The sequence below is a fragment of the Felis catus genome, chromosome C2 (assembly GCF_018350175.1).
Source record: "Felis catus isolate Fca126 chromosome C2, F.catus_Fca126_mat1.0, whole genome shotgun sequence".
Lineage (NCBI taxonomy): Eukaryota > Metazoa > Chordata > Mammalia > Carnivora > Felidae > Felis > Felis catus.
The window spans coordinates 152348317-152368957 of NC_058376.1; the positions used below are offsets into that span (position 1 = coordinate 152348317).

The 20641-nt window shown below is 59.5% G+C and overlaps 3 protein-coding genes across 8 annotated transcripts in view; 1 reads left to right on the forward strand and 2 right to left on the reverse strand.

Annotated features, from left to right (window-relative positions):
- Positions 1 to 332: 332 nt before the first annotated feature.
- Positions 333 to 3852, reverse strand: MYD88 (MYD88 innate immune signal transduction adaptor). The gene is made up of 5 exons (XM_003992253.5): positions 3447 to 3852; positions 2481 to 2615; positions 1957 to 2137; positions 1685 to 1776; positions 333 to 1408 (listed from the first exon to the last, which is right to left on the reverse strand). Exons 1-5 carry the CDS (start codon positions 3772 to 3774, stop codon positions 1254 to 1256), a joined length of 891 nt encoding a protein of 296 aa, XP_003992302.1. The 5' UTR covers positions 3775 to 3852; the 3' UTR covers positions 333 to 1253.
- Positions 3853 to 5373: 1521 nt separating this feature from the next.
- Positions 5374 to 15363, forward strand: ACAA1 (acetyl-CoA acyltransferase 1). Its single transcript, XM_003992254.5, has 12 exons — positions 5374 to 5655; positions 5840 to 5933; positions 6909 to 6966; positions 9018 to 9097; positions 9400 to 9442; positions 11525 to 11623; positions 12469 to 12549; positions 13692 to 13882; positions 14027 to 14206; positions 14493 to 14548; positions 14661 to 14806; positions 15076 to 15363. Exons 1-12 carry the CDS (start codon positions 5479 to 5481, stop codon positions 15149 to 15151), a joined length of 1281 nt encoding a protein of 426 aa, XP_003992303.2. The 5' UTR covers positions 5374 to 5478; the 3' UTR covers positions 15152 to 15363.
- Positions 14534 to 20641, reverse strand: part of DLEC1 (DLEC1 cilia and flagella associated protein) — a 93054-nt gene continuing 86946 nt past the window's right edge. For 4 of the 6 annotated variants that reach the window (XM_045037879.1, XM_019810935.3, XM_023260740.2 and 1 more), the window contains 10 exons: positions 19591 to 19796; positions 19361 to 19477; positions 19146 to 19271; positions 18968 to 19062; positions 18733 to 18817; positions 18356 to 18568; positions 17028 to 17189; positions 16111 to 16264; positions 15811 to 15934; positions 15550 to 15725 (listed from right to left, as the gene is read on the reverse strand). In XM_045037879.1, the coding sequence (XP_044893814.1) occupies positions 15602 to 15725; positions 15811 to 15934; positions 16111 to 16264; positions 17028 to 17189; positions 18356 to 18568; positions 18733 to 18817; positions 18968 to 19062; positions 19146 to 19271; positions 19361 to 19477; positions 19591 to 19796 (1406 nt within the window). In that variant the 3' untranslated portion in view covers positions 15550 to 15601. Of the gene's footprint in view, positions 15726 to 15810; positions 15935 to 16110; positions 16265 to 17027; positions 17190 to 18047; positions 18246 to 18355; positions 18569 to 18732; positions 18818 to 18967; positions 19063 to 19145; positions 19272 to 19360; positions 19478 to 19590; positions 19797 to 20641 lie in introns of those variants that run through there. The other 2 variants (XM_045037881.1, XM_045037880.1) reach the window with 2 other exon arrangements.

The following is a 20641-nucleotide window of genomic DNA, read 5'->3' on the forward strand; positions in this document are numbered from 1 at the left end:
CCATTATTGATAACTGAGTTCCCCAGAGATCTGTGGGCTGGGGTGGAAGTTCTCCAGACCCTCTTGGAGCCTAGAAGAGCCAGGCCAGGACCTAAAAGTGTGGCACAATCCAGGGAGAACCACGCTTGATGAAGGCGAGCAGTGCCCCTGGTGTCTGGAACTGAGGCCACAGCCCCGGTGAGGCCTGGGACGTGTGAGCAGGGGCCCAGCCTTCGAGAAGCCCCTGCCAAACAAACCCACTGGAACCTACCCAGTGGGCCCATTTCTCTTGCCCAGGAGAGCTTTATCCCCAGTTAACTGCTCCCAATCTCCCAGACACAAGTGAAACCTGCTATTTTTCCAAAAGTAGAGAACTCTTTATTATAAACCCAGGATACAGAAGGGAAATGACAAACACAGGCATATCTCAGCTCTCTCTGAAGTTCTCACAATGCAGACAAAACAGGTACGAAAGATACTTTTTTGAAATTGTTTAAAAAATATTCCCCAACGTCCCCAAGTGGGGATAAGTGCATGGTCAGCTAGGTGCTTCATCAAGATCATGCAGGGAGGGGCCTCCAGTCCCCCCACCAAGACCCTGAGGAAAGGTACCTTGCCCCAGCCTGGCTGGGTGCGGAGCAGAAAAGACACATTTTCTATCCGATTTAGGGTCCTGGGCTTTGCCCTGGGACAGAGACCTGAGACCAAGACATTTTCTCCCCTGAGGAGAGCTCGAAGGTAACTAGCATACAGATGCCGTAGGGAGGGAAGAACACCTATGTCTGCAGCTTACTTGCTATGCGAGTTCAAGCAGCTCGCTCTCTCTCGTTCTGTGCTGCCCTGCAGGCACAGATGCTGGCATACTGGGTTCTTTCCAGAGTCTGGTTTCAATGAAGGGGGTAAAAAGAGAAAAGGAACACACGTGGGCCGCACCTTTGTCCAGGGCTGGGCTCCCTCGACAGTGATTCAAACACAGCTACTACCAGTTCTCCCTACCCTACTTAGTTCTCAGGTGGAGAGACCGAGGCCTAAGACGTATGGACAGGTCAGAGCTGGCTCTGCTGGACCTCTTCTCAGTCCCAGCTGGCCCTGGTTTCCGCTGTCCTGGCTCGATAACCCAGCACGTGGACACGTTACTGGTCCCGTGCAGGACGTACAGCGTGTCTGTGGAGCTGGCATCTCCCGGAACTGAGAAGCAAGTGGGGCACAGGTTACCCCTACGGCAGGAAGAAGCAGGGGCAGAAGCACACACGCCCAGGGGCCCGGGGCAATCTTCAGGGCAGGGACAGGGCCTTGGCAAGGCGGGTCCAGAACCAGGACTTGGTGCAAGGGTTGGTGTAGTCGCAGACAGTGATGAACCGCAGGATGCTGGGGAACTCTTTCTTCATTGCCTTGTACTTGATGGGGATCAGTCGCTTCTGATGGGCACCTGCAAGCCAAGAGGATCAGAGCTGGCACCAGGCCCTCCCTCCACAGCTAGTGGGATCCGTCCCCAGCCCAGGCGTTAACAACAGGCCTCCCCGCAATCAAGCACCCGTGGCACCCATTCACCCACACAGAGGGCACTCATGTGCACACACGCTCAAGTGTGCGGAAACCTACAGGAGCTCCTTGGTGCTGCATCCGTGGCCCTTGATGAGGGACTGATGGCGTCCCCAGGCCCCGTCTACCCCCTCCTCTGTGGCAAAGGCAGTGCCGAGCTTACCGGGAGAGAGGCTGAGCGCAAACTTGGTCTGGAAGTCACATTCCTTGCTTTGCAGGTAATCATCAGAGACCACCACCACCATCCGGCGGCACCTAGGGGACAGCGGGCAGGCTGCAGGCACTGTGCCAACCTGGTTCATCAGGGGATGGCCTCAGGAGGAGTCCACTATGGTCAGACTAGACAGGGTCCAACTGGGAGAATCTCAGCATCTGGATCCCTTGGGCAGGCCTTTGTGTACCCACCCACTTGACCCCACTGGCCTCTTAGCCAACCTCTTCTCAATGAGCTCACTGGCGATGGACCAGACACAGGTGCCAGGGAGGACATCGCGATCAGACACACACAACTTCAGCCGATAGTCTGTCTGTTCCAGCTGCCGGATCATCTCCTGAACAAACTGGATATCGCTGGGGCAGTAGCAGATGAAGGCATCAAAACGCTCCGGCATTTGCCCTGGGTGCAGAGCACAAGGGTGACGTTAAACCTCTGCAAAAGAGGAGCCCGCCAGGAACCCCCAGCCTAGGTGACTCGGTCCTGAACCCTACACCAATCCCAAAATGACACTAAGAGAAAGTGCTCTTCCCAGGGGAGGAAAGGTGAGTGTCTCTCCCCTCCACCCCCCACCCTGGGCCAAGCCCTGGGTTGACCATAAGACAGACACATCATTTCATGAGAGTCTCACACCAACTCAGAGGTAAGATCGTTATTCCCATTTCCTAGGTGAGGATGATCTTGACACAATGTCCTATGGTCCACCTGTCACACCTGGCCCGGCGGAGCAGTACTGGATCCTTACCCAAGGGGTCATCAAGCGTGGTGATGCCCGCCAGCTCTGATGTCCGTGGGTCACTGCTATCTACAGCAGCCACCTGTAAGGGCTTCTCAGACTCCTCCTGCTGCTGTTTCAGAATATACTTCTGGCAATCCTCCTCTGTGGGGAAGAGACAGGGTGTGGCAGGCTCCCTGGGTTTGTCCCTTGCCTCTATCCACAGTCGGGACCCATCCCTGGCCCTACTTCCTTAGCTACGTTGTGCTCCAGGGCTTTCCCAGCCCACTGGTGCCATGGACAGTTCAACAGCTCTGAAAAGCTGAGCTCCCACCTGGCTCTGACCATCCCAAAGGGATGGTGTTCTGGTCATCTGGGAAGTCATCGTGGCCAGGCTTGTGTCCTTCTGTCCCTTTGTCCTGGCCCTCCTTCCTAGGACTCCTGAACTCAAGGTCTGCTTCTTCTAGGATCCACGGCTGATGTGAGCAAGGGACGGGATATGCAAGAACGGCTCAGGAGACGCAGTGGTGGTATATAAACGAGGCCCCAACCAGGCAAGATGCAGCCGTCTATATTATATTATGTGGCAGCTAGTGGCAGGAAGGGATGCATTTCCCTGGGACCTGAGGCTTCCGTGACTGTCAGCTTTCAGTCCCTCACCTGTCCTGTTGCTGTACTTGAAGTGGTCCTGACTCCCCCACAGAGGACCCCCATTCTGAGTCCTGGCCCTACAGGAAAACATTTGCCTAAGATGTTTCCCTCTGTTGTCTGCCTCTCCCACCCTTCACGTCCTTTCTCCAGTTCCTGTCATCCCAGTGTTGAAAGGGGGAACTGGTCCCACACGGTGGTACCCCCTCTGCAGGCTGCCTCCAGCCCCCCTCCCCTGCCCCCCAGGCAGAAAAAGGGGGCCTCTCCAGGGGAGAATGGATGCTGAGGCTGGTGAAGGTCAGCTCCCTCGTCCCCCCAGGTATGAGGCCGGGAAGCGCGTGTCCTCACCGATGCTGGGCCCCAGTTCCACCAGCACGTCATCGCGGCCCAGCTTGGTGAGCAGCTCCAGCAGACGGCCCACCGAGGCTCCCGGGCGTCCCTGCCAGTCGTCCAGGAGCTTGCCCATGGGGTCGGCATGCGCCTCCAGCTGCCGGATCTCCAAGTACTCGAAGCCCATCTCCTCAGCCAGCGCCGTCCAGTCGGCCGCCACCTGCGTCCGCACGTTCAGGAACAGCGACAGGCGGCGCCGCACTCGCACGTTGAGGGCAGCTAGAGGCAGGGAGGACGCCGAGGGGATGGGGGACGCGGACCCCGCGCGGGAGCCTCCGGCGGCCATGGCGGGCTACCCCGGAGCCTCAGCGCTGTCGAGTCGCGCAGCCGGTCCGCTCTTCCTCCTTCCTTTACCGCCACCCCCGCCCCCGGCCCCGCCCCGCGGGTTTCTGTTTCCGAGAAGCGCCGCCCTGCCCTTCAATCTGGAGCCCTAGCACTCGTGTGGAGGTGGGGGTGCCCCATCTCTGCTCGCGGGGTCTCGGGCGACAGGCGACACGGGAACCGGGGGACCTGCCTTTTGAGGTGTGGAGGCCCACAGACCTGTCCTCCGGGGTCTAGGGCGGTGGCGGGAGGGCGGGGCGCCCAGGGGCGGTAGGGGGGACACGACCTTCCTTAGGGGGTTGTAGGAAATAGGGGCCTTGCCCTTTGGGATCTGATAGAATCACATCCTTTCCTTTGGGGATCTGCGGGGTTCATATGTTACTGCCCTCGAGGATGGCGGGGAGGGGGCAGAGGAGGAGCCCTTCCCCCCAACCCTGTCCTTGGATCTCCCGGGAATGCACAATCCAGGCCTTGGGATTGTGGGGGAACCTCCAGCTGTACACCCAGAGGTGAGGTGGGAAAGGGTATGCTACCTTCTGGAGCCTGAGGCATGCCACGGTCCTGCCTTTGAAAGGTGGGAAACCGTCCGGGGTTGAGGATAACACCCTGGCCTTTGGTGTCTGGGACAAACGCAGGGCTATTCTCTGGGGTCTAGAGAAACACATTTACCAACGGAGTCAAGGGGTCACCAGCCTTGCTCTCTAGGGTTATGGGGGGAGGGAAGTTGGAAAACACAGTCCTGACCTAAGGAACTTTGGTCTTTAATTCAATAGGTATTTATTGATCACCTACTAAGTGTCAAGCATGTTGCAGGCATCCCGGATACAGGGTGCCTCCCTGCCTTGGTGCAGACCTCAGCCTAGTGCAGGAGGTGGGCATTAATTAAATAAACCCAAATTACTGCAAAATTGGTAAGATAGGTACTCTCTCTAGATTAAGAGCTTGTCACATCTCGGCCACTTTACACAATCTGTTCTCCTGCCGCACCAGACTCCCCAGTTCCCTCAGTGTTCTCGAAAGACTTCCCAGGAGAGCCCAAGCACATCGGGGTAGGACTCTGGGGCGTCTCGGAATTAAGTCCCCCAACTTCGGAACTGGGACTCAGGAGACAGTCGAGAAGACCAGGAAGGGGAAAGAATTGAGTCCCCGCCTCCTCCTTCCCAAACCGGAAGCCGTAGGCGGGGCCTTTGGTGGTCCAGTCCTCAGTTTGGTGGCAGGCAGTGGGCAGAGTTTTAGGGGAAGCGAGCCCCGGCAGTGGCGGAGCTTGTTTCAAGGTACCGAACGGGCTCCGGGAGTCTCTCCTCGGGTTTGGCAGTAGGCGGTGCTGCGAGTAGAAAGGTTTCCGGCCCTCAATTCTGGGCGGGGCTTCGGAAGTGTCCACCTCCTGGTTGGCCGCCTTAGGCCACCGCAGGCGGGGCTTTGAGTAGAAAGACTCTCGGCGTCAACCGAGAGCTCCGCTTTAGCGGCTCTGGTTGGAAGCGGGAGCGGGACCTCAGGCACACAGCCCTCTGGTTGGCTGAGACAAGCGACAGGCGGGGCCTTGGGGGGCGGGGCTGTGGGCCGTGTTAAGGGGCCGGGGTAGAGTGCGGCTCTGCGCCTGCGCCGCGGGTGGGCTGTTAGCTCCTGCGCTGTACCCGCAGGTTGGAGGTCTACCCCAAACAGTTGCGCGATGCGTAGGTTGCAGGTAGTGCTCGGGCACCTGACGGGCAGGCCCGGTTCGGGTTGGGAGCCGGCGCCGCAGGCCGCGCCGTGCTGGAGCGGCGCTCAGCCGGTGTCGGCCGACGACGTGGTGGTAGTGCACGGGCGGCGCACCGCCATTGGCCGAGGGGGCCGCGGCGGCTTCAAGGTGAGGCCCCTGGGCCGGGCGCCGGGTGGGAGACCGCGGGCAAGAGCGGTCTGGGGTCTGGCGCGGAGGTGGCTCTGCGCCCGAGCTGTGACCGCTGTGTCTCGGGTGGGATGGGGGAGCGGGGGTCCCGGGAACCCCGTGCATCGCCGGCGGGGGACCACGGTGGCCGCGCTTCCCGCTGCAGGACACCACCCCCGACGAGCTTCTCTCTGCCGTCATGACCGCGGTTCTGCGAGACGTCAAGCTGAGCCCTGCCCAGCTGGGGGACATCTGCGTGGGTGAGCACACTGCCCAGGCCCTGGGCTCGGTCCTCCTCGCGCTCCCATCCGGCCAAAACCCTTCTCAAACACCTCCTCACCCTCCAGGCACTTTCCAGGTGCTTTCACTGAGAGAAATGACCAGGGGCTCCTTGCATTCGAATTTAATTGTTCCTTTAGGGCTACCGCCTCCAGGCACGTTCCGCCCCACCCCTACCCCAAGCAAGTTCTGCCTGTGGAGTTTGTTGGAAAGCAGCGATCTCAATGACATTCTAACACCCAATCACTTGTCACAGGGATTTGCGGACACCGGACACCATAGGAGACCAAAGGCTAGGGTTCACTACCCATCCTGTCTGTGCCACCACAGAACACAGGGACCATCAAATACCACGTAGTTCAGCCCCTCACAGATGGAGAAACTAAGTCCTGGGAAATTTTCAGCAGAGATTGCACCCGAATCCAGGGTCTCCTGACTTTCCGACCCTTTCCCTCCACCCCTACTCCTCTAGCCTGGAAACAACAGAACACGGCCAGGCTCCCATCAAGTAGGTGCCACCCCTAAGTGGGGAATCACTGTTCCACCTCTGAAATGCCTGCAGGGCTTGGCTGAGGACACTCAGGGAGGTGGGCATTTTCAGAAATTCATTTTCCTAACTGACAAGACCAGTTCGTTTGCCCGCAAGTTTGGCCTTGTGATCTTCGCCTTGCAATCTTCTTTCCATGTTTCCTTTAAAGGCAGGCAACCAGCCCGCTGTGCATTGATTTGGAAAAGCAGGGTGCGTGGGCAAGGGACCTTGCGACTCTCGGAGATGGGGTTTAATTGTATGGTCAGAGCAAGCTGCTATATGACTGGCTCCTTGAAATTCTAGGGCCTCAAGGGAACTGCTGAGGGCTTGTGTTGCTGAAGAAAGATCTGGAATGTCCCCTTCCTAGTAGTCACAACTGTACCTTCCTGTCTAGAACACTATCTGAATAAAGGTTTGTTGTCCACAGGAAATGTGCTTCAGCCGGGGGCCGGAGCAATCATGGCCCGAATTGCCCAGTTTCTGAGGTAAACTTTTCTAGTTCTAGCTGTGGGTTATTTTGACTCTTGAGTAGGCTCGGGCCCTAGGGGACTCAGCCTATGAGTGGAAGAGGGTCAGGTTGGACACCAGGCCTGGATGCAATCTGAGTCCTTGGCACCCTGTTCTTGTGGACACTACCTTTCCCCTACTTTGGCACTTTTTTTTTTTTTTAAGTGATGTCTACACTCCACGTGGGGCTCAAACTTACTACCCCAAGACCAAGAGTTGCATGCTCTACCTACTGAGCCAGCTAGGTGCCCCTCCCTTACTTTGAGTGAAGGGTACATTACTGGCTCTGAGCCAGGACAAACAGGGCCTTGGGGAATAGAGAAAAAGTTATCTGTGCCGTGATGATCTAGACAAAGCTTGTTGCTCTGCCTTTTTTATTTTTATTTTTGGGACAGAGAGAGACAGAGCATGAACGGGGGAGGGGCAGAGAGAGAGGGAGACACAGAATCGGAAACAGGCTCCAGACTCTGAGCCATGAGCCCAGAGCCTGACGCGGGGCTGGAACTCACGGACCGCGAGATCGTGACCTGGCTGAAGTCGGACGCTTAACCGACTGCGCCACCCAGGCGCCCCGCTCTGCCGTTTTTAAATGTGGGTTCTGTCCTGTTTTGCCAGGTAGCTAACCAGGAAGGTTACCCTTCAGCACACTGAAAAGTGACTTTGAGCTTTTTAAAGCTAGTTGAGCAGGCTGGGACCTCCCAGGGCACACAGCACATCAGAGACTTGGGGACATGGCAGAACCCTGGGGCAAGGGGTCTTCCAGGAGGGGCCCTGGTTAAACTTGCCCTTCACCACTCGCTGTCCTAAGACAGGAGAGGAGTGCTTAAATTATTTTAATGTGTGGATTTAAGAACCACTTAATTTGGGGGCACCTGGTGGCCGAGTTAGTTAAGTGTCCAACTCTTGATTTCAGCTCGGGTCATGATCTCAGTTCATGCCCCGAATTGGGCTCCATGCTGAGAGTCTGGAGCCTACTTGGGATTCTTTCTCTCACCCTCTCTCTCTCTGCCCCTCCCCCGCTCGCCCCCCCCCCATCTCAAAATAAATATTAAAAAAAAGAAAAAAGAAAAGAACCACTTAACTTTGCACACCCAGCTACCTGGAGAAGAAATAACCCTCCCTCACATGGTGCCTTGTATGGAGTAGGTATTTAGTGAACACTTGGTGGCTGGGGGGAAGAGGTGGTGACTAGGTAGTAAGGAGTCAGGAGACCTGGGAAGGCCTAAACAGGCTGCATGGGCTTGGAGGCTACCTCTCTGAGTCAGCAGAGCCTGGCCTGGCTCAGGGGTTACCGACACTGGCTGCACACCAGCATCACCGAGCACTTTCACCCATGAGGTTCAGGGTTCATGGGTCTAAAGAGGGCCTGAGGATTTCCACAGGGCTTTGTACCCTTGGCGAGGGCAGGATACTTCAGGAGGGGCAGCCCCACCAGCTTCTAGGACTGGGACCAGTGTAGGAGCCTAGGGGAACACACCCCAATAGGGCTTATTACAACACTTGGTACCCGTCAAGTGTTCTTTGTCCAGCTGGGAACAGGCCTTCCAGAGAGAATCGGAACATAAAGGGTTAGCCATATGAGTACTAGTGAGGCTGATGGTTTCTGACTTCATACTTGAGACTTTTTTTTTTTTTTTTTGCTTTGGTTCTTTGTCCCAGCAATAGATCCCCTTCTCTGTTGTTTTGGAGGAAACAGATGTATAATTTTCCTTTTTTAATTTTCAAAGGGAAAGAAAGAAGGCTCCCAGTGGCCCAGCCTGCTTTCCTTGACCTTGGGCTGTTTTTGACCTAGGTTGAGGAGAATCACAGGGAAAGGGCATATACTATGGACCCCTGGAGAGCAAGTGCCTGCAGAGATGGGGTCTGCTCAGTATGGATCTGGCCTGCAGTGGGGATAGGGCTGCTGGTTTGTTCCCCTGGTTTTTGCACCCCTTATGGGGCAGTGCTATTGACCAGGAGCATAGACCTGCTTTCCATGAGAGCCTGGCAGAGGAGAGGGTGCTGATTGTGGTCTCACTTTCTGTTTCAGTGACATCCCAGAGACTGTGCCTTTGTCCACTGTCAATAGACAGTGTTCGTCTGGGCTCCAGGCAGTGGCCAACATAGCTGGTAAGTTGTGACAGCGTGGGTGCCCACTGCTATAGCCTGGCCTTGGTCCTGGCTCCACGGGTTTGGGTCAGCAAGGTCACTGTCTGCTGGGCAAGCAATAAGGATTTCTGAGGGGGCTCTCTGTGACCACACAGTGAAGGATAACCCTTTGCCACTGCACCCAGCCTTTTCTGGATGCTTGAGTCTTCCAAATCTGAGGCTGGGGCTGAGTCCCACTTAGAGACCAGGTGGGGAAGAGGCTCCTCTGTTCCCAGAACAGATGGACTCTGATAAAGGATGTTTATGAAATGCTTTTGTTGCAGGTGGCATCAGAAATGGGTCTTATGACATTGGCATGGCTTGTGGGTAAGAATTTCTTTCTGCCAGAGCTTACTGACCAGTTTCTAACAGTAAAACTAATTTGCATCTCTTGAGTTCTCAGAGGCTAGGATTACAGGATTCCCCCTATCCCTTTAAGGCAGCTGGCTGAGAGTAGGTTCCCACAAATTCAGCTTAGAAGTAGCCCCAAGCTCTGGGTGCTCGGGAATCATGCATACCTCTTAGCACTAGTGGGGAAAGGGCATTGATTGGCTTTTAAGAGCTTGCTTTCTTGGAAATCTGTCAGGCTAGAAAATGCAAGTATTTTGAAAAAACCTAGAACTTGGGTTTCCTTCTCTGGCCCCTTTCTCATTTATGATGCTGTTGAGAGAAGCATTGCAGTTTTGGTTTCCTAAAGCTAGGGACAATTGCCTGTTGTATAACTAGTCTGTTCGTTTCTTTAGGCTGTCAGGCCCCTGGTCTCCCTCTTTGGTACCAAGGTGGAAACTTGCAGCTGCCTCCTGGGCTCTGAGGGCACGGTCAGGCCTGTGGCGGTTCGGTCACGGTCAGCTGTGGCTGTCTTCTTCAGCCGTGGCACATGGAGCCGCTGGAGGTGCAATAGGCAGTGCCTCCTGGAGGGGAAGGGCCCTCGGGCCCAGAGCCGGACGAGTGTCTTGTGTTGGGAGGGCAGGCTCTGGGACGCGAGCAGCCCCAGGGTTTTGACACACTCTCTGCCTTTCGTTTCTTCTTTGTAGCATTTTTTTTATTTTTATTTTTTTAATGTTTATTTATTTTTGAGAGAGAGAGAGAGAGAGAGAGAGAGAGAGAGAGAGAGAGACAGAGCATGAGCGGGGGAGGGGCAGAGAGAGAGGGAGACACAGAATCCGAAGCAGGCTCCAGGCTCTGAGCTGTCGGCACAGAGCCCGACGCAGGGCTTGAACTCACAGACTGTGAGATCATGACCTGAGCCAAAGTCGGATGCTCAACTGACTGAGCCACCCAGGCACCCCCTTTGTAGCATTTCTTGATTGGAGCACTGTCGGGCCTCCTTGAGGCTGTACTGCGTGGTGCTGGGTTGCTCTGTCCTATCCACTTGTAAATAAAGCCAGAGGCCACACTGTGGGGCCTTTGGCCAGGCAAGGGCCACCGCCACTCTGCCCTTTGATTTCTCTCATGTTCCTCTATCTTACTGGAGGACAGAAAGGTGTGGGTAACTTGGCAGGAGCCCTCATGAGTTTTTTAGAGGGTGTCTGAGTCCCCAGGTGGGTTAAAGACTGTGTTTCAGACTATTGAGGGTCTGGGTCAAGACTCCCCCATAGGCTGATCATGAACAGTAGCTCCTGGCATCCTGGTTGGGAGTGGGCTCTGGGGCCAGACACCTACATTTCTAAATCTGGATCTCTGCTGAGTGACTACGGACAGGTTACTCACCTCTCTGGGCCTCATCTCTGAAATGGGGATAACTACCGCAGTCCTGTTGAAGTTGATAAAATCAAGTAGAGTAGTAACAGCAGCTAACACTCTGGGACGTATGTCATGGGACTGATGCTGTCAAAGTGCTCTAATATCTGAAAAGATTTTAAAATAGCACAGGGCACATGGAAAGCATCCAGTTATGTGCCATCCCTTGAGGCCCTGTGTTCCTGCATCTCATTGATGGGCTTTTTGACCTCTCTGAGATCTTGCCTTCCTGTGAGCAATTACCACCTCCCGGTCTATGCAGGTCAGATGCTCTTTGGTCTCTGGCTTTTTAAATATTTGTCTCTTCTGCCCTCTGAACCTTTGGTGCCTGAGGGCAGAGCCTGGACTTCTGGCCCTGGGCTCTCCCCCTACTGTGGCTAGCACTAGGCCGTTCTCCTAGGAACTGCTGATTCGGCTGGCTACAGGAGAGTTGTGTTAGGGAAGCATAGCGCTGCCTGGCAGCGTGGACTGTGCAGACTGTCCTGGGGTGGGAATGACTCAGCAGCCCTGCACCCCCAGCTCTGCCTTGCTGGCCAGCGCCCTGCCCAGGGTTCCCACACAGCCCGCTGGATTTCCCAGGGCTCCCTGGCTATTTCCCATCACTCGCCAGATGCACAGCTAACCCTGGGCGAGTCCTGAGAGTGACCACCTCCTCCGCTCCCTCCTCAGGGTAGAGTCCATGTCCCTGGCTGACAGAGGGAACCCCGGAAATATCACTTCACGCTTGGTGGAGAAGGAGAAGGCCAGAGATTGCCTGATTCCTATGGGGTGAGTGGGTCCCCGCGGCTCCCTTCCTGACCTGGAGCGGGGGCACAGGGGCTTGGATCATCTTGTGGCCTCCTGCCTCTGGGCCTGTTCTGCTCCTCTGGGACATGGGGATGGGACTTGCCCCCGACTTCCCTTTCCTGGGGCCTCCAGGTCCTCCGTGCTTCTGGGTCTCCAGTCACGGCCCAGCCTGTCCTTCCCACCCTGAGGGGCCAGTCGCACGAGGGACGATGGCAGCTGTATGACAAAGCCTTGGAGGCTTAGACACTCTAGTGGGAAGCTTTGAGTTGGAGCACGCTGTGAGGGAGCCTGGGCCCTGTCAGTCAGATGGAGTGTTACAAGCGCCTTGCATTGGCGTGGCACCTTAGCTCTACCGCTAATGCCACCGAGCCTCTGGGCCGTCCCCTGGGTCCGTAAGCAGGGAGTCCTGGCTCCCCTGGATTTGAGGCTCGGGGAGGGCAGTGCCCTGGCTTCCTCCACGTCCGGTGACCCTATTTCACGGGGAGGCCTGGAAAGCCAGAAGCCCAGGTTGGAAGGCCTAGCTGTGGCTCTGGGCTCCCAGGATGAGGGCGGGCTCTGACCGTTGTGAGCAGAAAGCCTGGGCGTGGCCTTCCCGGAGGACCCCGGGAGCCTTCATCTTCCCAGATTGGAGCAGCTTTTCCTCGAGGCATAGCAGATGTGCCCCCACACTCCACCCTGAGTGTTGTTCGGTGTCCGTGGCGGGACGGGCCCTCCTGCTCTCCGCTGCCTACCGCTGCAGGGGCCCAGGCCTGCAACCACAGCCCTGCAGCCCAGCCGGGGCCCCCAGCTGCTGGGCACGACCGCATGGTGTGTTGGTTCCATTCTAGGATAACTTCAGAGAATGTAGCCGAGCGGTTTGGCATTTCACGGGAGAAGCAGGATACCTTTGCCCTGGCTTCCCAGCAAAAGTGAGTGCTCTTTGGGATGCGGCGTTTACGGGGCTGCAGAGCGAAGTTTTGAGGCCGGATTAAGTGGCCTCAGGTGGAGCTGTCCTTAGGCTACAGCTGGGCAGTGAGTGGTTTCCAAGCCCAGCGCCTGCCAGGAAAGAGAGGCGGGCAGGGACCGGGGCCACTGTGCGTTGGTGGCACTTCCACGTCCTATTACTGTCTGCTCAGCCTGAGTCTCGTTTCCCTGGCTGGGCTTCAGTTGCCCCATCTAATCATCAGGAGTGTGACAAGGGCCGGGACTCTGTCTGTGGCTTGGCGATTAGACACGGCAGCCCTGGGCTACCCTGGATAGCCTGGATTGTGGGGCCTGCACTGCTGGAGCCCCTGGCATACCAGCTTCTGGACTACTGGAGCTCGGGTAGCATCAGAAGAACTCCAGGGGCTCGGGCCTCAGGGCAGGGGCAGGCTGAGGTTGGCAAGCCCCAGATGCCCAGAGGGAACGGCAAGAGAAGGGAGTGGGCTTCTCTGAGGCAGTGGTTCCTAGCCACTTGGGGTCAGGTAACCATTTGAAAACTTGGTGGGAAGTGTGGAATGTTCCCCAGGGGAGACCCCCAGGCACTGACATTTTGCATATGATTGCAAGGATGACCCTAAAACACCTTGTACTTTTGTACTGTTCAAATCCTAAGATTCGCTAAGTAGCTAGTAGTATGTGTCATTTTCAGTAGGTGGAAACTGGGGAGCAGATGAAATTGAGCTCCCAGGACGGGCAGACAAGGTGGCAGAGCCTGGCACAGATACTCCTGGGGCTCTGTCCCTAGTTTGGTAGAGGCAAACGGCAGGCTCAGTCCCACTTGGGTGCCGGGCTCAAAGGGGAGCCACCACTTCTAAACCTCCCCTTCCCCATCAAGACTGGGATTGGCCGGGATCTGAAGGTATGAGGCCGGCAGCGAAGAAGGCCTCCCGCTCCCAGGCTGGGGTGGAGGGACCCAAGGCAATCCCTTAGAGCTCCCCACAACCCGAGGCCAGCACGGCCTCGCATTTAGCAGCCTGAGCTTGTGTGCCTGCCCCGATGGGCAGGGGCGGTGGAGGCAATGGGAGGGACCCCTGGAGGGAAGGGAACCCCAAGGGAGCCTGAGCCTGGCTGTCCATGGTGCTGGCAGGGCCGCCAGAGCCCAGAGCAAGGGCTGTTTCCAAGCTGAGATCGTGCCTGTGACCACCACGGTCCATGATGACAAGGGGACCGAGAGGAGCATCACCGTGGCCCAGGATGAGGGTATCCGCCCCAACACCACCATGGAGGGCCTGGCCAAACTGAAGCCTGCCTTCAAGAAGGGCGGCTCTACCACGGCTGGTGAGATCGGGCTGGGGGCGGGGACAGGAGGGGCAGCGGCCTTGCAGGGTGTTCTCTGGGTGCCTGGAGCCTCCAGGCGAGGTGTGCAGGTGGAACTCTTCCTCCCTGCCTTGAGGCGTCCTAACGCCTGTGATTTGCCTTTAGGAAACTCTAGTCAGGTGAGTGATGGGGCAGCTGCCCTCCTGCTGGCCCGGAGATCCAAGGCAGAAGAGTTGGGCCTTCCCATCCTTGGGGTCCTGAGGTCCTATGCAGTGGTTGGGGTCCCACCTGACATCATGGGCATCGGACCTGCCTATGCCATTCCTGTAGCTTTGCAAAAAGCAGGTAAGGCGCTTCCTTCACACTCTGGATCTGGGTCTGACCCCTGCCTCTCTTGCTGTCGTTGGGGGTGGGTAGGTCACGTGATTGGTGCAGAGGGAAGGTGGGGCAGGCCAGCGTCCCTACCCAAGCCCCTGCCCGACCTCACAGCCACCTCACAGCCGGGACCCACCTGCCCGTGTGGGGCAGACACACCAAGCTGCCTTTAGGTCTTGGATGGGATGGGGGCTTGGGGAGACGAGTCCTCCCAGGGGGACACTGGGTCAGTTCAGGTCTTTCCCCTTGCCCGCAGGGCTGACGGTGAATGACGTGGACATCTTTGAGATCAATGAGGCCTTTGCAAGCCAGGTGAGCTTTTCTTTCCCATGGCTGTCCCGGCCCTGGCTAGTGGAGCTGGGGCGAGTGGGTGCACGGTGGGGGGAGGGGAGGGAACTACAGCTGATGCTCTGCCTCCCTCCAGGCTGTCTACTGTGTGGAGAAGCTAGGACTCCCCCCCGAGAAGGTGAACCCTCTGGGGGGTGCGGTGGCCTTGGGTCACCCACTGGGCTGCACTGGAGCTCGACAGGTCATCACGCTCCTCAACGAACTAAAGCGTCGCGGGAAGAGGTGAGGCTGACCCCCATGGAGGTGTCACGTGGATGCGCAGGGTGGGGTAGCTGAGGGGGAAGCGTACAGGCCCCCACACGCTGAGGCTAGAGGGCCATGACCCCGGTCTGCCCTGAGGGCCAGGGGGAAGGGCGCCGGGGCCTGCAGCGAGGGTCTGCCACCCTGTGCGCGGGCCTAGGTGGGCCGGGTGGGAACCCGGGAGGGCTTGGTGATGAGGCCTCTGCCCTGGTGCCTTCACCCAGCAAACACAATCCATCTTGCGTCCACAGGGCATACGGGGTGGTGTCCATGTGCATCGGGACCGGGATGGGAGCCGCTGCTGTCTTTGAATACCCTGGAAACTGAGTGAGGCCCCAGGCCAGAGGCACCATTTAGTTCTGCTCTGGGGGTGGCCGCAGCACTGGGCAGAGCAAGACACGGGGACTAACGTGAGCGCTGGTGACGCAGTGTAGGTGTGGCCGAGGTAGAGGGCTGCTCTCTGCCAGGTTACCCAGGCCACCGTGTAAGTCCTGGGGGGTGAGCTATGCATCAGACAGTAAATATGTGTTCTCATCTTAGTGGTTGTGGTTTTTCCCAAGGGCCGGTTCTGGCCGCTGGTGGTGTTGCCTCTTGCCTAGCTGCGTACTCATTCTTCCTGCCTTTTGCGTTAGTGCTGAGGGCACGCGAGGCCTGCCCTGCAAGGGAGTCCCTTCCATCCCAGGAGCTGCTTGGAGGTCCATCAGCGTGCACGTCTGCCCAGCAAATCTGTTCCCCAGCTCCGGGTCATGTTTTATTTCCGAAGCTGGGGGCAGAGCCTCAGAGCTGGTGGGGTGACATGTATCTCTCATCATAAGAGCCTTGGCCCCGGAGCCGCAGGGTGCAAGCCGCCTCACCAAGCACACCTTCCACCGCCAGTGTGGACTCGTACAGCTCACTGCTCCTATGGGGAGTGGGGGTGCTGAGGTTAGGAAGGGAGCCCCAGCCAGGGGCTCTAGCCTGTGGGCAGGGCTGGGAGAGGCTGGTACCTAGCAGTGAAGAAAACTTGGAGGGTGATGGTATTTGGGGGTGCGTTGACCAGTCGCGCTTCCAGCAGCCCACTGCTTGGAGATACCCTGAAGGCCCCAGGGTCGTTGTCTGGCTCCTGCCGGCCTGCACCAAGGGAAGCAGAGGCAGCTCCATGTGCCGCCCCGGGAAGGCCCCCATCAGTGCCACAGGGCAGGGCAACCCTGGGGTCACTTGGGATTTGGGAATCGGCATAGTTTCCGATGCAGGAACTCCCAGGTGGTACTAGCCTGCAGGGGGAACCGTGGGCATGTACAACCTACCCATCAGCACGGCCCAGTAGCTCCGACAGCCACTCAGGTTCATGAGGTAGACCTCCCGGACCCGTGCCTGGTTCACAAAGCAGGTCCCGAAGTCCACCCAGCTGGTGGAGAGCTGCAGCTCGGGCACGGCCACGGTGGCCTTCAGGGGCACCACCTAGGGGGACAGAGCAGAGCCTGTAACATGGGGGCCCTCGTCCACTCCTGCCGGGCTCGGAGCCAGGGGTGCGGAAGCTTCTGAGGAGCTCCCAGGCAGCACCGCAGCTGTGCAGGGGGCTGGCCTGGCATCGAAAACCCAGGCCGGCGGGCGTGTGTGCAGGTCAAGGGCCCGGAAGGTGCCATCTGCTCTCCCCACCACCCCGCTCCCCCTGCCCCCATCAAGCTCTGTGCGTCCTGCTCCCCCGTCAGGCCGCCCTCCCCTGGGCGTCTTCCTCCATCCCCTGGGGGCCCCGAGGCCCAGCCCTTTGCCCCTCCTGGGCTCTGGGCCATCTCCCCTCTTCCTGGCCAGTCCCCCCACGTCACCCTCAGGCGAGGCGCTGCCGCGCTCACCTTCCCCGGCCCTGGGCTCCCGCTGGAGGGCCCGCCTGGCTAGACTGATTCTTCCTCCCGGCCTTTCTCGAACCCGCCCCTCAGGCTATCCCTTCTCGGTCCTCACCTGCGTCTTGCAGCCGGGAGCCCCGTGTCCCACCCCACGGCACGGCCCCTGGTTCTGAGCTGAGATAGGGAAGGAAGGAAGACCTGTATTTCTCGGGGTGTGTCCTCGGGGAAAGGCGTCCTCCAGGGCTCGCCGGGCCCTCAGGGCAAGGGCCGGGGCCGCTCCCGTTTCTGAGGTCCGCGTGGGGGTCCCACCTCCGCCGACCCACCAGGACAGTCTGGCCCGCTGCCCCCCTCGGCGCGTGCGGGGCAGGCCCGGGACTCACCTGAGCGGGCTGGTCGGTGTACTCCAGGAGCAGGTTCTGAGCGAACACCATCTCCTTCTCTCCGTTGGCATGCCGCCGAACGTCCACCCCGGGCAGCATCTGGTCCGCCGGGAGCTTCTGATAGGAGAGCAGCTCCAGGGACAGCGAGAAGGACACGTTCACCTGAGCAGACGTGAGCAAGGCCGTCGCCTCGCGCTGCCGAAGGCGGGCGGCAGCTTCCCCACCTGGCGATCGGTCCTCCTTCCTCCCATGGCCCCCGCGGCCCGGACGGGGCCGGCAGGGTGCCTCCCTCCACCCGGCGCCCCTGTCTGGGGTGTTTGGCCCACGGACGCCGCACCCTGCCCTGCGCCCCGCACCCGTTAGTACGAGGAGCTGAGGCCCCCGAGGGGACACGGCCAGCAAACCTCCCTTTACCCCTTGGCGTGAGCAGGGCTGTGGGCGGGCCTGTTGGCCCAGCACCGCCTGTGTCCTTATCCTGAGGACACAGAGGAGCCTCTGATGGCTTGTAAGCCGGGGATGTCGGAATCAGGAGGTGGGCTGAGGGGAACGTGAGTCAAGGCCAAGGTGAATCTTAGCCCAAGGCAGGTGGATGCGTGGTTCCCCCGGTTCTTTGGGACTAGCTCCATACAGTCAACTGAGGCACTTGTTAAAAAAGTAGTTTCCTGGGCCTCAGCCTGGACCTTCTGGTCTCTGGAGGTGGGGCCTGTGAACGTCTATCTCCAGCAAGTTTTCTAAAGGCCACGGCTCTATTGCCAGACTTGGAAATCATTGTCCTAGAGCAACACATGGGTGTGGGATGACCTGGAGACTGAGGCTGGGGGTCAGAGAGGGGCTGGGAAGGAGGATGCCAGGCTCTGCTTGGGCACAGGGTGGAGGGCGGTGCTGTCTGCTGAGGTCAAATGTTTATTTTGAGAGAGAGGGAGGGAGAATCGCAAGCCAGAGCCTTGCTGTCTGCGCCGAACCCTCCCTGCTGATCCCTCCCCGGGGCTCCAGCTCATGAACCTTGAGACGAGGGCCTGAGCCCAAACCGAGAGTTGGACGCTTAACCAGCTGAGCCACCCAGGCGCCCTTCCCTGAGGCGTCTTAAAGGGACCTTTAACCACTTGGTGACAGCCAGCTCTGGTAGAACCGGACTCACCTAGCACAGCGTATGGCCCGCCCTCAACACACCTATGCCCAAGCGCACACCGGAGGAGAACGTGGCTGCTCCCTCCAGCTCTGGAAGTGGATGACACGAGAGTGTGCCGTGTCTGGATGCCAATGTCTGCGCACACGTGTGTGAGGGCATTGTGTACGCGTGCGTGCGTGAGGGGAAGGTGCCCACTGACCAGCATGTTCTCCTTCGGGCGGAGCACCAGCGGCTGGCCGGCCGTGGCCGGCTCCTCGTCACACCCCTGCACCCGGCCAGGAGCTCTGCGGCTGCGGCTGGCCCCATCTTGAGCAACAGAGAAGGGCCTGGAGACCAGGAGCCGGAAGGACTGTGGGATTTCTGTGGTGTTGGTCAGCTTCAGACGGTGGGTGGTCACCAGCTCGCTCAGCACCTGGGTGGCCACAGAGGTGGGGGACGCGAGGGAGGTCTCTCTCCCCTTCAGGAGCCCATGGCTCTGGGCTGGAGGCATTTCCAGGGGTGGGGGAGGCCTTCCAGGGATATCTGAGGTCCAGGTAGATTTGTGGGGGGCGGGGGTGGGGGGGACAGCACACTCACCCCAGAACAGGGCTGCTTGGGGATGAGGTCGCTGGCCTGGTGCCAGAACTCCGTGCCACCGCCGTAGTCCGGCTCCACGCTCAGCCTGCCGGCAGCGGGCATGGCTGGGCCCCAGGGGCCTCCGGGCTGTCCCCTCGCAGCTCCCCCGGCCAGCCTCTGCCTGGGCTCACCTGCTGGCTTCTCCCTCCCACTCCCCAACTCCTTGCTCCCCGGAAGGGAGGCCCAGCCAACTCACTGTGCGGGCCTCACAGAGCTGCACAGGTCCAGTCTCAGGGCTCCCACGGCGAAGTCCTGCAGGCGCCGCCGCCTCCCGGGAAGCTCTCTTGCCACCTACCGAGCCCCAGACCCGTCACGGGCAGCGTGCCCCCCGCGACGGGCAGCGGCCGCGGCCCCACCCGGCCAGGAGGGCTCACCTCATCGTCCAGGCTCATGAAGCCCAGGGCATAGCCGACACACTCCACTTTGTGCCGGGTACCAGGGCCGAGCAGCACGGGCGTGAAGGACACAGAGATGCTGCTGCTGCCGCCGGCGGGGACCACCTGCACAGACCGTGGCCTCAGTGCCCCAGCCCTCCTACCGGCCCGGCCCGAGGGGCCTCTGCTGGCCGCGCCCGCCCCGCCCACCTCACCATCTGCTTGGGGCTGACGCGGTACAGGTGGCCACAGGGCACCCCGTCGTGCTCCCGGAGGACGACTGAGACGATCTTCCGTGAGGCCCTGTTGCTGACCCTGGAGCAGCCCTCGGCCTGTCGTCAGAGAGTCACTGGGGCTCGCGCGGGCTCAAGGCCCGCAGGTCCCGGCTCGGCAGCTGGCCCACCCCGCCCCTCCACCTCCGCCCCGCCCCTCCACCCCTGCTCACAGACTGGGCAGCTTCACGGCTGGAGTCTGACTCATCGGAGGAGCTTGGGGACCAGAAGGAGCTGCTGCTTGCAGGGGTCTCTGGGCACAAGAGGTCATTTCCAGCTTGGTCCCGCAGCGGGAAGGGTGGCCCATAAAACACCAGCAGCTCCACCAGCCGGTCCTCCCTGTCTTCTGGAGTGTAGGTCTCCCAGTCCAGGCGGATATCTGGGACGGGGGGTGAGGGCTGAGGTAGGGGCGGATGCATCTTCCCTGGACCCCCTCCCCGCAATCCCTGATGCTACCTCTTCTGCACTTAGGGGCGGGGGGGGGCGGGCTTGCCTCCTTCCTAGTGCCACTTCACAAGAAAAGTCCACAGGCTATCCGGCTGGCTCTGCCAGCCCGACCCCCTTGCGGGAGCCCGACCCCCTTGCGGGAGCAGGCCTTCACATCCAAGTGCGCCACTCCAGGCATTTGGGGCTCTCCCACAGCTTCCCCAGGCCCTCCAGCCCCTCTCCCCACCTTCTCCCCTCCGTCCATCGCCTCCTGCCGCACTCCCTTCCATCCCCAGCCACGCTAGCCCGGGTGCCACCATCTTGCCAGGATTCTCACCCCCTTTACCCCCATCCTTCTGCCCACCTGGCAAAGCCTAACCCTGGAGAACCGAACTGACCCTCTGGTCCCCACTATCACGCCCTCCCTGCTCCCTGACACCTGCGCTGCCTCCTGGGCACCAGGCTGCCAGCCCCCGCTCACCTCCCGGAGCGCCCAAGGCCACACAGCCCCGGCACCCCATCCCAACACGCCCGTGTACCGGCGGGCATCTGTGCTATCCTCCCTCCTCCCGCCGCCTCGGCCCACCCCCTCTCCGGGGCCAGCCCTGCCCAGTCTCCCCTCTCCCACCTGCTTCAACCGCACGTAGGCAAGGCCAGTTCTCCCCGTCTTGGACAAGCTTCCCCCTGCCAGACAACCTTCCCAGTACCACCTCTGCCTGCACAGCACACTTGCAGGACCCCATTCACCGTCGCCCACCGTCCTCTGCTCTCAGCCACTCCCAGCTCACGTCTGACTCG

Excerpts from the sequence above, each read along its gene's own strand:
- MYD88 (XM_003992253.5), bottom strand. The coding sequence starts at position 3,774 with ATGGCCGCCGGAGGCTCCCGCGCGGGGTCCGCGTCCCCCATCCCCTCG. Across the intron at positions 2,138-2,480 it reads CACGCTTGATGACCCCTTGG|GGCAAATGCCGGAGCGTTTT; the intron begins GTAAGGATCCAG and ends CTCTGCACCCAG. Across the intron at positions 1,777-1,956 it reads AGTGAGCTCATTGAGAAGAG|GTGCCGCCGGATGGTGGTGG; the intron begins GTTGGCTAAGAG and ends GCTGTCCCCTAG.
- ACAA1 (XM_003992254.5), top strand. The coding sequence starts at position 5,479 with ATGCGTAGGTTGCAGGTAGTGCTCGGGCACCTGACGGGCAGGCCCGGT. Across the intron at positions 14,549-14,660 it reads ATGAGGCCTTTGCAAGCCAG|GCTGTCTACTGTGTGGAGAA; the intron begins GTGAGCTTTTCT and ends GCCTCCCTCCAG. Across the intron at positions 14,807-15,075 it reads CTAAAGCGTCGCGGGAAGAG|GGCATACGGGGTGGTGTCCA; the intron begins GTGAGGCTGACC and ends TTGCGTCCACAG.